At 31.1% G+C, this 16,878-nt stretch overlaps 1 protein-coding gene across 1 annotated transcript; it reads right to left on the bottom strand.

Annotated features, from left to right (window-relative positions):
* Positions 1-2,138: 2,138 nt before the first annotated feature.
* Positions 2,139-16,874, bottom strand: LOC134724760 (CDP-diacylglycerol--glycerol-3-phosphate 3-phosphatidyltransferase, mitochondrial-like). Its single transcript, XM_063587984.1, has 9 exons — positions 16,702-16,874; positions 13,235-13,415; positions 12,531-12,608; positions 11,410-11,699; positions 9,771-9,952; positions 8,944-9,353; positions 7,162-7,387; positions 6,649-6,731; positions 2,139-4,072 (listed from the first exon to the last, which is right to left on the bottom strand). The coding sequence occupies exons 1-9, from the start codon at positions 16,770-16,772 to the stop codon at positions 3,953-3,955; spliced, it is 1,641 nt and encodes a 546-aa protein (XP_063444054.1). The 5' UTR covers positions 16,773-16,874; the 3' UTR covers positions 2,139-3,952.
* Positions 16,875-16,878: the final 4 nt, after the last annotated feature.

Below are 16,878 nucleotides of genomic sequence, written 5' to 3'. Positions count from 1 at the left end.
AAGGTTTCAATACTTTTTTTCCCCTCGAGCCAGATCTTTAATCCCATTTCTCTGTGATAAAAGAAACACACGCATAGACAAATACAACAAACAATGCATTGTCTATATTACCTGATCTAAAAATCTGGTTGGGTTAGAACAATTTTCTTGCGAATTCTTCATCCCTCATGAGTTTGCTTATCCATTCCATATTTTGTAAAAGGCAAAACTCACAATAAATGTGTGTTGACAAAGAGACACTTTGTTGTAATTTTAATAGAATAATGGAAATGATAAAATCAAAACGGAAATACTTTAAATAGTTGTGTCATGTGTACTTGTGTTTGTCTTTTTCATTTTTAGCCATGACATTGTCAGTTTGTTTTAGATTTATGAGTTTGACTGTCCCTTTGGTATCTTTCGTCCCTCTTTGAAAACACGTAAACTATTTAAAACATTAACAATTAAAGCAGATGCAAGGCTAAACAATCTCTTTGAAAACGATTAATGTAAAGGCTAATAAAACAGTATATAAAATGCTCTAGACTTACCTAAAGTGATTACTTTTAAACTGACCTAAGCACAGAGTTTGCAAAAATTTCAAAGTTAATGAGCCATGATGAGGGAGCAGGGTCATATAATCTGCATGAAAATGACACTAGCAAATTAAATTGTATTACAACCGCAAACCAATAAAGATAACACTGTTACAGTAGTATAATCCTGTTCAAAAGTTATACATATTTCAGATTTCAAATGTTTGGTTTGAGCGTTCCTGATGAAGGTAAATCCAGAAAAGCACTTCAGACACAAGAAATTATCAATTGTGTTGTTTTCTTGTTGGCCTTTTTAACCTTTTTGGATTTGAGCGTCACTGATGAGTCTTTTGTAGACGAAACACGCGTCTGGTTTCTATGATGAGTTTATTTTCAATTTTTTATATCACTGTGTCAATACCTCTGTTGGTGGACTTTCAGTCCCCGAGGGTATCATCAGTACTTTGGTACTGACATGATTTAACAAACTTTACTAAAATTGTCCGTTAATAAATTGAAATTATTACAAAACTAAGGTTTCAACTTCCTCAGGCAAAGTTGGCTTAAGATGAATTTGGCTATTTATTTTAGGTAATTTTGACATATAGCTCTTCAACGGTTTCGGTACTTATACATCTTCAAATTTCAAATGTTTGGCTTTGAGTGGTCCTGATGAAGGTAAATCCAGAAAAGCGCTTCGAACGAAAGAAATTATTAAACGTGTTGTTTTCAATTTTTTATAAATCCATTGAGAGAAAACAAACAAAATCATTGACTTGCCATCAGTTGATAAAGCACATTCTGTCTGTGCCTATCTCAAGTCAGAAACCAGTTCAGAGGTCGTCATTAGATGCTGCCTGTTGTATATGTTTTTTGTTTTGACATAAATCATGACTTGGGTTTTTCTTAGATGACTTTTGTTAATATCAGCAGAAAAAAAATCAAATGCAACACCATTATTTGTTTCTTTTTCAGAATTTTTAATAAAACATCAAGACTAAAACTCTGGGAAATAGTCCCATTATTACAAAATCTCTCTGTGTCAGTAAGCACAGTTGCCAATATCTTCTTGTACAAATGCTCTGACCAGCAGGTAAATTTATAATGATTAAAACAAAGTATCTGAATTGCATCTACCTCAAAGGTATTTTTTACTCAACAGAATCCCCTTTAGTACTGATTTGACACAGACCACCATAGGATTTATGAGAAATCAAATTTTGAGCGTCTTTTTTAATGGAATATTTGTAACTATTAATTTAATTGGAATACATTGAAATGTTATTTTACATAAAAATTAAAGAAGTAAGTTCGGTAAGGGCCATATTTGGCCTCAATTATAAAGTTCATAGTTACAAGACAATAAATGTCTTAAGTTGCCTTAAAGACATGTTAGAAAGTTACACAGAACTGTTTTTGTCAAAGTTTAATTATAACACGTTGATTTGTACATCAAAAGAAGGTCAAAATAAGTGATTTTGGTGAAATTTGACAAAATCAGCAAGATTTCAACCAAATGAAGGACCAGGAAACATAGAGCGCAGGCGTCGACAAGCTTAAGATTCAAATTAGACATGTGAAATGTCTTTACAATCATTATTTTAAAAGATCTTTGTTGTCGACGTATGCGCTCTATGTTTCCTGTCCAATACTTTATGTAAATTTACCCATTTTCATTGATTTTTTCGTGAAAAATCAATATGAGTACAACTTGTGACGTCATAATGAAACGCAGAAACGTAAAATTTTCAACAAAATGGTTTATATCCTAGCTAGTCAATGTATTAGCTGTAATTTATCGTGATATTGGTCGATGAATCTGAATTTGAAATTTACACTAAAAAAGGGGGCCATTTTAGGACCTTATCGAACATACTCCTTTTGATATAAATACACTTTCTGGGGTAACCCAAAAGCAATGAATTTTCTGTTTTATTTCCTCAATCATTTGTCACCTTAAATATCATTTGTTTGCCTGTACCAAGTCAGGAATATGACATTTGTTATCCATTTGTTTCATGTGTTTGAACTCCTGATTTTGCCTTTTGATTTGGGACTTTCCTTTTTGAATTTTCCTTGGATTTCAGTACTTTAGTGATTTTCACTTTTTTGTATACAGTTTTTCTGTAGAAGTATATCATTTGATGCATGATTCTACATTTATATATTTAAAAAAAGTTCATATTTTCAATCTATTCTTTAATATCTTTTGAGGTACTGTTTCTTATTCTTATTTGATCTCTAAAATTTATATATTTTCACTGCCATCCCTCAGTAAACTATCCAATTATATGTTACTAGGCAATTATTGGAAAATTAACCTATTAAAAAATATGTTCACATACGAATCAAAATGGCAACTTCATCAGTTTTATAAGGGGGATGCAAAAAATGTCATTATACTGCTTTAAAATCATCAATAAATTAAAAAATATGTTTGATCGGTATTTACATTCAAATTTTGATCAGAATAGCAAATACATCAGTCTGACAAAGTTGAGGTAACAATATATTAATACTGATATATATTTTATCAGCAGTTACATTAAATTACATTTTTTATCACAACAGCAACTATGTCGGTCTTATAAAGGGGAGGTAACAAATTTCATAATACTGCTTTAAAATCAGCAGCAGTTCAGAAAATATGTTTAATTAGTATTATGTTCAAATTTTGATCACATTAGCAAATACATCAGTCTTATAAAGTGGAAGTAACAATGTTATAATACTGCTTCAAAAACCTTAGCAGTACAGAATATATGTTTGATAAGCTTTTATGTTTAATTCCTTTTTCTTTCACAGTTCATCAACATCTGTCTTCAAAAGTGGAGGTAAAAAATGTTATAATACTGCTTCAAAAACCTTAGCAGTTCACAGCATATATGTTTAAACAGCATTTCTGTTTAATTCATTTTTTATCTTAGTAGCAACTACATTCTTCTTATAACAGGGAGGTTACAAGTAATCCTACTGCTATAAAATCTTCAGCAGTTCACAAAATATATGTTTGATCGGCTTTAACGTTCAATTCATTTTTTTCCAAAATATTAACTACATCCATCCTATTAAGGGACGGTAAAAAATGTCATAATACTGCTTCAAAATCCTCAACAGATTAAATATGTAAAATATTTTTGATCAATTCTTATTCTTTGATTCAATTCAACACCAATTTTGACTTTGGAATCCATCCTTCCATTCATTTACCCTTGGTTATACTATGAATAGTAACCTATTCCCATATTACATACAAGGTATATTACAGGAGTAATATCAATGGTAATAATGAGATAACGAAGTATCATATGTCATAATACTCTTTTGTAAAATCACACAACAGCACATTGCAGTATTCCAAGGACTCTAAAAAAAATGTTTGATCAGTGGTGTCACTATTCAGACCAACAATAGTATTTTATAGTTGTCCAAGGCCGTCAAAAGAAATGCCTGATTAGTGGTGTCACTATTCTAATCCATAATGGAACATGTCTATCCTGTTGCAAGAATGTCTCCCTGGAAACAAGAGTTGAACCCTGGTAAAGTCTGATATGTTCCTGAAAAAGATGATGTTGTTAAGTTCCTTTATAGCAATATCTTTGAAAAAATTGACATATAAATAAAATAACCAAGGATTTGATGTCATTTACCTTAATAATGTATAACCAATCAACATGCTGTTGACACAATTATAAAAAAAATTATTTCAGCTCTTGTATATGCACAGTGAATTTCTACTAAGACAAAACCAAAAAAATCCTATATTGTTTAAAGTAGCAAATTTACCCTAAAAATCCTCCATTAACTTATCTAAAAACATGCCATGAATTCCACACAAAATACTTCATTTCATTATCTAGACAAATCAAATAGGTTAAACCAGATGCTCCGCAGGGCGTAGCTTTATACGACCGCAGAGGTTGAACCCTGAACGGTTGGGGCAAGTATGGACACAACATTCAAGCTGGATTCCGCTCTAAATTTGGATTGTGATTAAATAGTTGACACAGCATAGGTTTCTGACACAGAATGAATGTATTCAAATGAACTTAAAATTTTTGTTTTCTCTTAGAGCAATTCACTATGCTGTTGAATATTAATCCTCTCAAAAAAATGTTTGAAGAAATTTTCTTTTTATTTAAGAAATTTCAAATGAGAAAAATTGAACCTAATTTTTTAATCACATCCCCCTTTCATGCCTTTCCCTTATTCCAAAACTAATTTCAATTAAAATATTCTAATGAAGTTTGCAACAATTAATATTCATTTAAATACATCATAAATATTAAGATGTAAAAAAACTGCTTGTTATCACTGAATGGTAAAGATTATTTAAATTTATCAGTTGGTAGAAAAAGTGAATATACATTGTATATTGTATATAACAAAGATTTAAGTTGATTCTGGACAAAGAAAGATAACTCTAATTAAAAAAAAATCTTGCAGATATTTCTTGCTTACTATACTGGACAAAGAAAGATAACTCTTAATTAAAAAAAAAAAATTGCTATTTCACAATATTGTGAAATTAGATATTTCTTGCCATTGCACAATACTGTGCAATTGAAAAGACTTGCTATTGCACAATACTTAATATAATAATGTTAGATCCTGATTTGGACCAACTTGAAAACTGGGCCCATAATCAAAAATCTAAGTACATGTTTAGATTCAGCATATCAAAGAGGCCCAAGAATTTAATTTTTGTTAAAATCAAACTTAGTTTAATTTTGGACCCTTTGCACTTTAATTTAGACCAATTTTAAAACTGGACCAAAAATTAAGAATCTACATACACAGTTAGATTTGGCATATCAAAGAACCCAATTATTCAATTTTTGATGAAATCAAACAATGTTTAATTTTGGACCTCGATTTGGGCCAACTTGAAAACTGGGCCAATAATCAAAAATCTAAGTACATTTTTAGATTCAGCATATCAAAGAACCCCAAGGTTTAAATTTTTGTTAAAATCAAACTAAGTTTAATTTTGGACCCTTTGGACCTTAATGTAGACCAATTTGAAAACTGGACCAAAAATTAAGAATCTACATACACAGTTAGATTCGGCATATTAAAGAACCCCAATTATTCAATTTTGATGAAATCAAACAAAGTTTAATTTTGGACCCTTTGGGCCCCTTTTTCCTTAACTGTTGGGACCAAAACTCCCAAAATCAATACCAACCTTCCTTTTATAGTCATAAACCTTGTGTTTAAATTTCATAGATTTCTATTTACTTATACTAACGCTATGGTGCGAAAACCAAGAAAAATGCTTATTTGGGTCCCTTTTTGGCCCCTAATTCCTAAACTGTTGAAACCAAAACTCCCAAAATCAATACTAACCTTCCTTTTGTGGTCATAAACATTGTGTTTAAATTTCATTGATTTCTATTAACTTTAACTAAAGTTATTGTGCAAAAACCAAGAATAATGCTTATTTGGGCCCTTTTTTGGCCCCTAATTCCTAAACTGTTGAAACCAAAACTCCCAAAATCAATCCCAACCTTTCTTTTGTGGTCATAAACCTTGTGTCAAAATTTCATAGATTTCTATTAACTTAAACTAAAGTTATAGTGCGAAAACCAAGAAAATGCTTATTTGGGCCCTTTTTTGCCCCTAATTCCTAAAATGTTGGGACCAAAACTCCCAAAATCAATACCAGCCTTCCTTTCATGGTCATAAACCTTGTGTTAAAATTTCATAGATTTCTATTCACTTTTACTAAAGTTAGAGTGCGAAAACTAAAAGTATTCGGACGACGACGACGACGACGACGACGACGACGACAACGACAACTTGATAGCAATATACGACGAAATTTTTTTCAAAATTTGCGGTCGTATAAAAAGTAAAGCAGTCATTGTTTGATCAGACAATAAATTAAAGGGTAATTTTCTATCAGATAAATGACAGCACATGCAACTACAGGGCTTTAATCATTGTTGAAAAGCAGCATAATAACTGAGGTACCCTTATGTTCTTTTTTAAGGCATGGTTTCTGTTCAACATGACTACTAGGTTCAAAAATATAAACTTCATATTACATGTAGATATTTTATAAACAATCTGTTTTTAAATCCCTCTGAGATTTGAATGAACATTCAAAGATTTAACAGCCAATATTTACCTCCTTTAACTGTTGTTGTAGTTGTGTATTGTTAGTTACTATTGCACACTGACATTCCAAGTCTCTATATACAGATCTATATCCTGAAACAGAGAGTCAAGTAGTTAAAGCATCAACTGTAAGAACCATCTAATCCCCATCCATTTACACATTAAACACCAAAAAATTGATTTAGAGAAACAGAAACAGAACTACAAGATACACAGTATTAAAAAAAGGGGGAGAAAAAGGAAATAAAACTAAATAAAGAGGTTTGTATGACAATTATCCTAAAAGTCAAGGTAGAGTCGTAGCCAGAATAAAATGAAACTAAACAAAGCCAAGGCTCTGTGTTGAAGGCTGTACTTTTGCCTATAATGGATTACTTTTTACTAATTGACTTGGATGGAGAGTTTTCTCATTGGCACTCATACCACAGCTTCTTATATCTATAAAGTAAGGTCAATATCATTTCAAGCCTATCTATAGATATCAAATTATGATTTAGAATGTCTTGATGTAAAAATATCTTACCAAAGTTAGCAGATCCCACTATAGACATTGAGGGTAGTGTATCTTTCTTTAGGTAATACCATAATCCTTTCACATGAAATGTCCATTTATCTCGGAAGTATTCTCGTAATTTGATCCTGTCATGTTGTTCGTATTTACCCGTAAGTCTGAAAAATCTCTTAGCTATATGAATGTAAGCTGCTGGAACAGCACCAACAAAACCTTTGGCACCAAAAAATCCATTTACCTGAAAGAATAAGACATTATTTTACAACTATTTTATAACTTCCACATTATTTTAACAAAAAGTTCATACAGAGTTTGAACAAAATGATCTGGTCTTTAAATCAAACTTTGCTTAGCAGTAGGAGTACAAAATGTGTGCTTGAATCACCAAAGAGTTGTTGATTTTTGAGTCTATAGTACAATTTGTTATGTTAAGGACTGTAAAGCAAGCTGCCAGGTATTCATCCACAAGTGTTCTTTAGGAATTTTTTATTGTTCAATTATCATTTTTTTCTTTTCTTTTAAGCATATTTAAATCAGGGCTTCCAAAAAATATTTATGCCAGCCCGACGTTTTATATCTGATCCCTATTGTAATCCCTAAGACTAAGTCACAACAGGCAATTTAAATGAATTATAGTAATCAGATGGCTATCCCAATGATTGACATTAGATTAAAAAAACGTTTATTAAACTTTACTTTGATATGAATTTGATGTTCTGACGTTAACTGTTAAAAATGACAGTGCATAATTTAAAGTGTGCACATCAGCGAGCTCATATCTGCCTTAGTCTTTTTATTTGGGCAAAATAATGTTGTCAAAAACTTTACTTTCGTTTTTAAACCGGATGTTGACATGATATGGTAAAACATGGACCATATACGGATATGTAAAATCCTTGTACGTTTACAAAGCACGACTGAGTGAAGAAGCTCTTTCCACGTTATTTCTTCAACAAAATACTTCAAATGAACTTTAGATACAGGTTTCAATGATAATTTTAGCATTTATGAAGAAATGTAGGATGCATAATTAAACTTCCCACCTGTGCACATGTGCACTTGTGTTCTAGTTTATACTACCTAGTTGAAGATTTTTCATTTAACATGTTTAGAACCTTTTAAAATTTTTCATCAAATCATGTTTATAAATGTATTTCTTATAATTTTAATCTTTTGGACTAAATCAATAAGATACAAACCGCTGAAATGTTAAAAAATAATTGTTAATAGACCGATCAATTTATACAATGTCCGGTACTGAAAATAGTTTACCTGTCACCTGAACATGTAGATTTCAGGGTTCACTGATTTCAGCTGTCCAACAACTAATTAGCCTTGATTAAAATTAGAAAGTATTGAAGTAGGGGTTGTTTTGATAGTAATTAATCATCATGTCACTTTTATGACCGAAAATTTGTGGCTGTGAAAGGCAAAATATTGGGTCAAAAAGATCGTGAATTATGTAAAAATGACCCAAAAAGCCTTGATATTTAAAAAGTAAAAGACCGCTTCATGCTTTTCCCAGCCGGACTTTTACCAGACATTTATTTATTACAATTGTCCGGAATATATGACCGTTTTGGAAGCTTTGATTTAAATGCATCATAAATATACCAATTGATTTTTTTAATTATCAGTGTTTGGTTAGGAACACAAGTATAGTAATGATAGAACCAATTGTGCAATGACGTCATTTACACGGTTTGACTTTTGGTCAACAGATGTTTCACATTCATACAGAACAACATGAGATTGGATTATACTGATTGAGTTCCATTAATAAATGAAACCTACCTCTGGTGATGCCATGAGTATATTATACTTTGATTGTGACTCTTGTAAAATGACTTGAAGATAATGATCGGTTAAATTGAAATAACCAGATGCTAAAAATATCTCCTCTCCTTTTTCAGCAGTTCTAAAAATAGATTTCATAGCCACTTCATCGTCTACAATACCGAATGGTCCCATTTGAATCAATGGGTAAATCCAAGTATCTATTTCACTTTGATCTGAATTTGAATCACTTCCTGTCACATGATTATCAATATTTATGGTCACATTTGATTGGTCCAAAGAATTTGAATTTCCTAAACTGTCTGGATTTATTATCTCAGGTAATTGAACACTTTCATTGTCATTTCTTTTCTTCAAAAGGTTCAGAATTCTTTTCTTGGCTTCTAATTTGAATTCATAGTCTGAACCTGAAAAGTAGATGAGTATGAAATTAGAAAAGCTGTGACCAGAAAATATATTGTTCCTCTACTACATGTAGGTAAGGCATAGTAATACAAAAGCATACAAATTGAAAAAAAATCATTTGGACACAGATGATGCCCCTGTATAAAAAGAGTTTCATAAATATCCAGGTTTAGTTAAGGGTATTTCCATTACAAAGAGCACAGAGGCATACTAAACATTGATTGATATTTACTGTTGCCCAATCCAAATTCACCTTTTGTATAGCTAGGGCAAAGTCCATTGTGGCAGCTTTAAGTATGATTTAGACATAGACCTTTCATTAAGTACTTGAATTTCAACTGAGTTTCAACTGTCACTCAGGAATTTATAATTTTGTCTTCTTTTAATGATATGGTACCGATTCATAAAACTAATATTACCTTCAAATGGATGAATATTGCACTGAAGATGAAGTTCAACAGAGTTATCCTCCTTTAATTGGAATGAAAATGAACCAACTGTTTTCACTAAGTCTGTAAAGAAGTTAGACAACTCTGGACAGTCATTAAACAGGATATATCTGTCTTGTCTGTTTGTGAAGTAATCATTACTCAGATTAGCACTGAAAAAGAAAACAAAAGAAATGTTAAATAACATTAATTAAGGGGAGATAATTCCAAATTTTATAATGGCGCTGCATGATTGAACTGAATATAACAAATACAATTTATTGCAGTAACTGTCATTTTTCCTTTGGTAAAATATTTCAAGTATTGTTTATTTTGTATTGTTTTTGGTCTGTATCAACATAAATAACAGTCTAAATATGCTCATAACATCCTTGACATGCTCATAATTATAATTTTTTAAACATCGTGAGTATGCATATAATATCTGCCAGAGCCTGCAGTTCTAAAAATATCTTTGAAAGAAAGTAGTACACATTTGGTGTGTTTATACTTTTAAATATTACTATTCAAAATAAAGGAAGAGACTTTGAAATTTTTTCTGATTTTAAACAAATAAAAATTTCTTATTTCAACATAAAACGGGAAATTTCTGTCAAAAAGTGCTCATCTTTTTGGAACAAATAAGAATATACTGTAAAAGATGACAACCATAGCAATTAGCACATTTGGAATATAATCAATTTGTGAATTGAACCCCTCCCATTCAGCAATAATTATTCAAAATTCTGTAGTTAAAAAATATCTTTGAAAACAAGGATGTACACATGTAGTGTGTTTAAATTTATTTTTCAGAATGTCAAAGAAAAGATGGTATGGAAACTTATGTTAAATAAAAGCAATCAGTTACATATAGATTCTTACATTGATACCAGTGGATTATCAGATTTATCCAATCGAGATAGTTAAATTATCAATTTTAAAGTCCGAGCCGCCTTGGTGAGGACTTTAAAATTTATAATTTAACTATCGAGATTGGGTAAATCCGATAATCCACGAGTAACTATGTAAGAATCTGTTTCTCTAATGATTAAAAAGACATTTTCTTTTTTGTTGACCGAAAATCCCCTTCGAGTCAATGCCTTTCACATTGCACGAAGTTGTCAATTTCATTAACACCTGTTATCATATTTTGATTCATTCAGTTAGCTAAAAAGGTCATGACCCTTAAAATCATCCAATGATCTTTTGAGATCACCAGCAACCACACGTTGATTAAATTTGTTTATACAATGGATTCGGAAAGGGATAAATTCCCATAGAGTTAGAGAATTTTTTTACATATTTTAGGGGTCTGATTTGCTAAATGTGCCTGATTTTCTAATTTGTAAAAATATGGATGTGGTTCAATGCACTATTGTAAACTAACTTAATTTTAGGTTATTTAATGTCTACCTGAATAGCTGCAATTTATATTCACGATTTTCTAGTTTTTATGATGTATTTATATATTAACGGTAGATTAAAGTGTTACAATTTCAAAATGATTTATGTTTGCACTAATTTTCTACTTGCCATGGTCAGGGGAAAAAAGTGCTCATGAAAATAAATTGGTTTACATTATTTGCAATAAGACAACTATATGTGTAATTCTTAATCATATTGCCCTTACCCACTTATAACAAAACTATCATCAAACAAATAAATCTTCATATGATTAAGTCCTATCACTTCACTCATTTTTCCAGTCAACAATCTCTTACATATCCCTCTTAAATCAGGGGTATGGTATAGATGGACTGAGATTATATCTTTATACTCCTTTAATAGTGGTGTCAACATAGTCCGAGAACTTTTCTCAACTCCACGAGACCCACGATTGTAGTCCAGCAAGATATGTACTTCTAAATTATTGTTGCCATTTGTTTTTGCTGTATGGCATGCTTCTCTTATTGCATCTACCTAAAATAAAAAAAGGAAAAGAATTGAAGTCCTGTAGGCAGAGCTATAAAAAGTATACCCGATGCTACAGATAAATTTATGCAGAGTAAGTATTGATCAAGTGATAAAGTTCTAATATGTAGGACGCTGAACAAAGATGGTCATGTTAAGGTGTGATGGTTTGAAGCAGATGTGTTTTTTTTATCGTGCTGAAGTGTGGCATTGTGACGCTATCTTGTTGATAGTACTGCCCAAGTACGATCGTGGTAACGCTGAAATGCTATGGTCTACACAAAAAACCTTTCAATGCTTTTCATGATATTGTAGATATCAATTTGTATGTTAGAAGCAGTTTTTCATATTTTTAAGTTGATAAGGGGCTGATAAGCTTTAAATAAGGCAAGTACTGCGGATGTATAGGGAAAAGTTAACCTTTTGTAGTGATTTTTTTTAACTATAAAAAGGTTCCTTTTTATGTACAATGGAGCGTTTTATTTTCTAAATACATATGTACTTCAATATAGTCAATTAAAAATGGAGTCCAATTATGCTCTTATGAGCAAGACTTGCATTTCAAATTTTAAAATAAACATGACAGGAGATACAAATGTATATGATGTACATTAATATCACCTGTGTTGCACAACTTTTCTGTTTTTGTTTGTTTTCAATGCTATTTAATTTCATATTTGATTTGAGAGCCATTGATGAGTCTTATGCATGTTATGAAGTTGAAACATGCATCTTGTATACCAAATTATTAATGAGTCTATGTTTTCCCAGTCCTGAATATGATTAATAGATTAAATGCTGGACTTTAAATTATTCCTTTTGACTTAAAGACACACTTACTAGTTCTTGTTCTAGTTCACCTGTACCCAAGTATAGAGACGTAAATACAATCCTTTGGGTGGCTTTTCTAGCATTTGACTGGAAAAGAAATAGAAGATTATAAGCTTAAGTCTAGCTTATATTTTGCTCTTGTTGTTCCTTAAATATGTTATAGTAATGAACAATGCTACTATGATTAATCCTTGGAATAGTAATTCTTCAAAAAAAAAATACATGTATTTTCTAAATTTTTCATCAATATATTTTTTGTAATACAACATATGTGTGTGTGTGTTTTATAATCACCAGATGCCTAAAATAATCAAAGAGCAGAATGCTCTGAGGGATATGATTGCCATAGTTTTCATTGACACATGTATAGTAGTTCTGCCAACTTTTCATTAAGCAGAGGAAAAAAAAGATCCAAGGATACTGCAGCAAAAATTTTTTTGTTTGAATGGTTTCACACTTGTCATTTTTGGGGCCCTTTATAGCTTGCTGCTCGGCTGCAAATGAAAGACTGTACTTTGACCTATAATGGTTTACTTTTACAAATTGTGCCTTGGATTGACAGTTTTTTTTCACATTGGCACTCATACCACATCTTCTTATATCTATGAAACACTATAGCCACATAAACAGAGTTTACAATCATTTTGACTAAAGTAGTTACATGTCAGCAATGATTCATGGAGTTTTATTCAGAAGATCACGATAATAAATACCTTTAAGATCTCATGAAAGTGTTTTGGTTCATCGATTATCTGAACATTGTTACCATTTACACCAAAACATGGTGCTATATCTCCCAGCCATGAGAAAGCATGAGGTGCTGATACAGAACCTGGAGATGACAAATCTTTACTTCGGAGGAATTCATTCTTTGGCCTTTGACTTGATACTAATCTGAAGATAGAAAATATATCATAAAAATTGTTTCTTAAAGGTTTCATATTTTCATCAATAACTGACCAACCAATTTTTGTAATTTGTCACAGACAGATATGGTAATTAACTTTACCAAACATGAGTTGTCTCCCATTAAATTTTGGAGCCATATGCATCTTTTTTTGACAAGTAGTCACAGAATATAAAATCATGCAAAGTTGGTCCTTTTTATGAAATAACCTACCGACCGTGCAAGGGCTGTAAAGCCAGACAAGGTCTTTAAAAACTTCCATATGTTGTTGTTGACATGTAGATAGTATTAACAAAATAATATCTTCATCTTGTATTATTATAATTTTTAATCTCTTTTTAATAACTTTTTCAAAATCAAGCCAGATGGGAGATAACTCTTAACAATTTTCACAGATCAAATAGTATAGGGAATATTGATGCCATTGAGACATATAAACTATCAATTAGTCATATTAACAGATATCAAAATCTGTGTATGAATATGTAAAAATTAGCATGCTGAACTTACAAGTCTATCTACAAATTAAATAGACTTGGCTGTGAGTATAAACAGTCATTTATAAATCAATCTGATATTTTTTCAATTTAAAGCCTTCAGGTAAAACAGTATATATTTCTCCCTACTTTTACCCATTCCTACTTACTGGTCCAACAACCATTGTGCTGTTGGATAGGTTAACTCGCTTCAACACTTCCCCCGCTTTCCTTCCATGTACAGTGTATATCAGCAATCCTAATGATTGTTAATACCACTACTAGTGAATTTTAAATACACACTTAAAATAATAAAAGGCAGCCTGTATTCAATGGACCAGTATCGTTAACATACATTATGTTAAACATTTTAAATTTATACTAACTGTTATTTCTAAGTAAACGCAACACTTTTAAAAATTGATGAATTTTATATATTTATCTTTCTCAAAAACAGTTTTTATCTCCAGGCCAATATATCTATGTGTAGACTGCAGCAGATGAGGTAAGAGATTACAGAAAAGAAACAGGGAATGAGTCAAATAGACAACAACCAAACCAAAAAGTAGAAAAACAGACACCATTGGCGGATCCAAGAGTGGGGGGGGGGGTTCTTTTTTTTGGCATATCAATGCATTTGAATGGGGACATATAGCTGGAACCCCTCCACCCCCTTTATCCTAGGTTGTGAACACCTCCACCTTTTTAAAATGGCTGGATCTGCCACTGGACACCAATGGGTCTTTAACAGCAAGAAAATTTTGCACACAGAGGTGGACTTCAGATGGCCTAAACAATGACTTTTAATATTTCATGCAAATTCAGAAGGATTTTCAACTTGGATAAAGTATTCATTTGAAGGATAAATTTTAAAATTTAATAGACAATAAACATTCACATATTTTTCTTTATTTATAACATTTGAGTTTTCATGGCAAACACATTTTTTTAACAATTGTTTTACTACGCCCAAACTATGGTAACCTGCAGTCTTCCCGCTTAACTTTTGAGTCCACATTAACCAGAAGCAATGTTTAAATTTAAGGGTTGGATTCTGTTGGCTTGTAGATAAGAATTTTACAGGCCTGAAAGCAATTTTACAAGCCATATTGCAATGCTGTAGGACTTGTGGTTATTTGTGAAGAATGACTCTGTTATAAATATTACCACTTCCTTATTTGGCAATTCTTATCCTGATGACAGTGCCAAAGGCTCTAAAATATGTTTATGTTATTAAATTCCTGTAATCTATAATGTGTTGTTATATTTCAATATTTTATTTAAGTCTCATTTTTCAATAATATAGCATACAACATAACATTAAGCATGTTAAGTGTAAAATATAGATATAAAATATATGTGTATACTATAAGTCCTTATATTAATTGTTTCTAGAGATTGACTATCTCAGCTTGAGATGAGATATCAACAAGATAAATCTAAATCTTATAAATACAGTGCAAATTCAAATGAAAAATTATAGGCCAATGTATACATGAACATCATCATAAGCCTAAATCCCTTATTAAATCTTTATTGGATTCAATGTCCTATAGATAAAATTTGACCTGACTATATTTTTAAACATGAAATTCTAAAACAGATATGATTGATTATAGATAATAAAAAACTTCCTTCCCTATTACTACCTCATGTATAATCAGTCAAAACTGAGGTCAAAACACGCGTTTAGGAAGAAGAATATATACCCTCCAGATATGTTAACATTTATGTACGAAAGGATTTAAAAAATTAGGTTGACATTTTCAAAAATTAGTAAACATTTATAATTATTATAAATCTTGTAAAATATAAGAGATTCCAACTGTTTCTTTGAGATAAGTTGAGATATCTTAGAAATGGTCCAAACTCTAAAAGTATCTTTAATTATCTTCATTCAGTGAAAATCAATTACAAAATTTATGCAAATTTTTCTTGAGCATTTGTACATCATTTCATAAGTGATCACATGCATCATGTGCATTGATGAAAATGCAATATAACACCAATCATTTGTTTACATGCATATCTTGTAATTAGCAGCATACTGCATATTACATATATATTTAGTGAATACTGTGATATTTGGAAATTAAAAGTAAATGTGGCAAAAACAAAAGTTATGATATTTTCAAAGGGAAGACCTCCTAGTAACGTACATTTCTTGTATAAAGGAAACAAACTAGACATAGTAAACGAGTTCAATTATTTGGGTATAAATCTTGCTAGGACAGGAACATTTACATAGCAAAGAAAAAAATTGCAGAAAAAGCAACGAAAGCCATGTATGGTGTTATACAAAAAAGCTGTTTATTTAACCTTTCAATAAAATGCCAAATTGATCTGTTCGACAAAATAGTTAAACCTATCCTTCTGTATGGATGTGAAGTTTGGGGATCTGAGAAAAATGATGTCATCGAACAAGTTCACCTGAAATTTTTAAAACATATTTTGCACTTGAAAAAATCAACACCAAGCATAATTGTGTATGGTGAAACTAGCAGATACCCACTTGACATCAGCATAAAATGCTGAACTATTTTGAAGACAAAAAATGTTGTCTTTTTTCAAGCTATAAGTTAGTCCAAATAATTATGACGTCTGGCAAGGCTATTTTATTTTTTTTCTGGGACGCTGGCGTCCCAGAAAAAAAATAAAAATAGCCTTGCCAAACATCATAATTATTTGGACTAGCTATAAGTGACCCCTAAGTTCTAACTTATAATGCCTATTAAAACATTATTCTCATTTCAGATATTTCTAATATTTGATTGTCATTAAAATATTTTTATATTACCTGACACCTGTGAAAACTCCCATAAATCCAACAAAACGCTGACCAAAACGATAGATTCTTTGTAAAACCATCCCTCAACTGTCTGCTCAAATGTAGCACATGATGAAACTTTGTTTACAGAAAGATAAGATAAATCCCGATTCCAGTTTTAAAAGGTAAAGTCAAGAGAGCACCTCC

The sequence above is a fragment of the Mytilus trossulus genome, chromosome 7, assembly GCF_036588685.1.
Source record: "Mytilus trossulus isolate FHL-02 chromosome 7, PNRI_Mtr1.1.1.hap1, whole genome shotgun sequence".
In the NCBI taxonomy this organism is placed as follows: domain Eukaryota; kingdom Metazoa; phylum Mollusca; class Bivalvia; order Mytilida; family Mytilidae; genus Mytilus; species Mytilus trossulus.
This window is presented reverse-complemented; position numbering and strand designations above follow the sequence as displayed.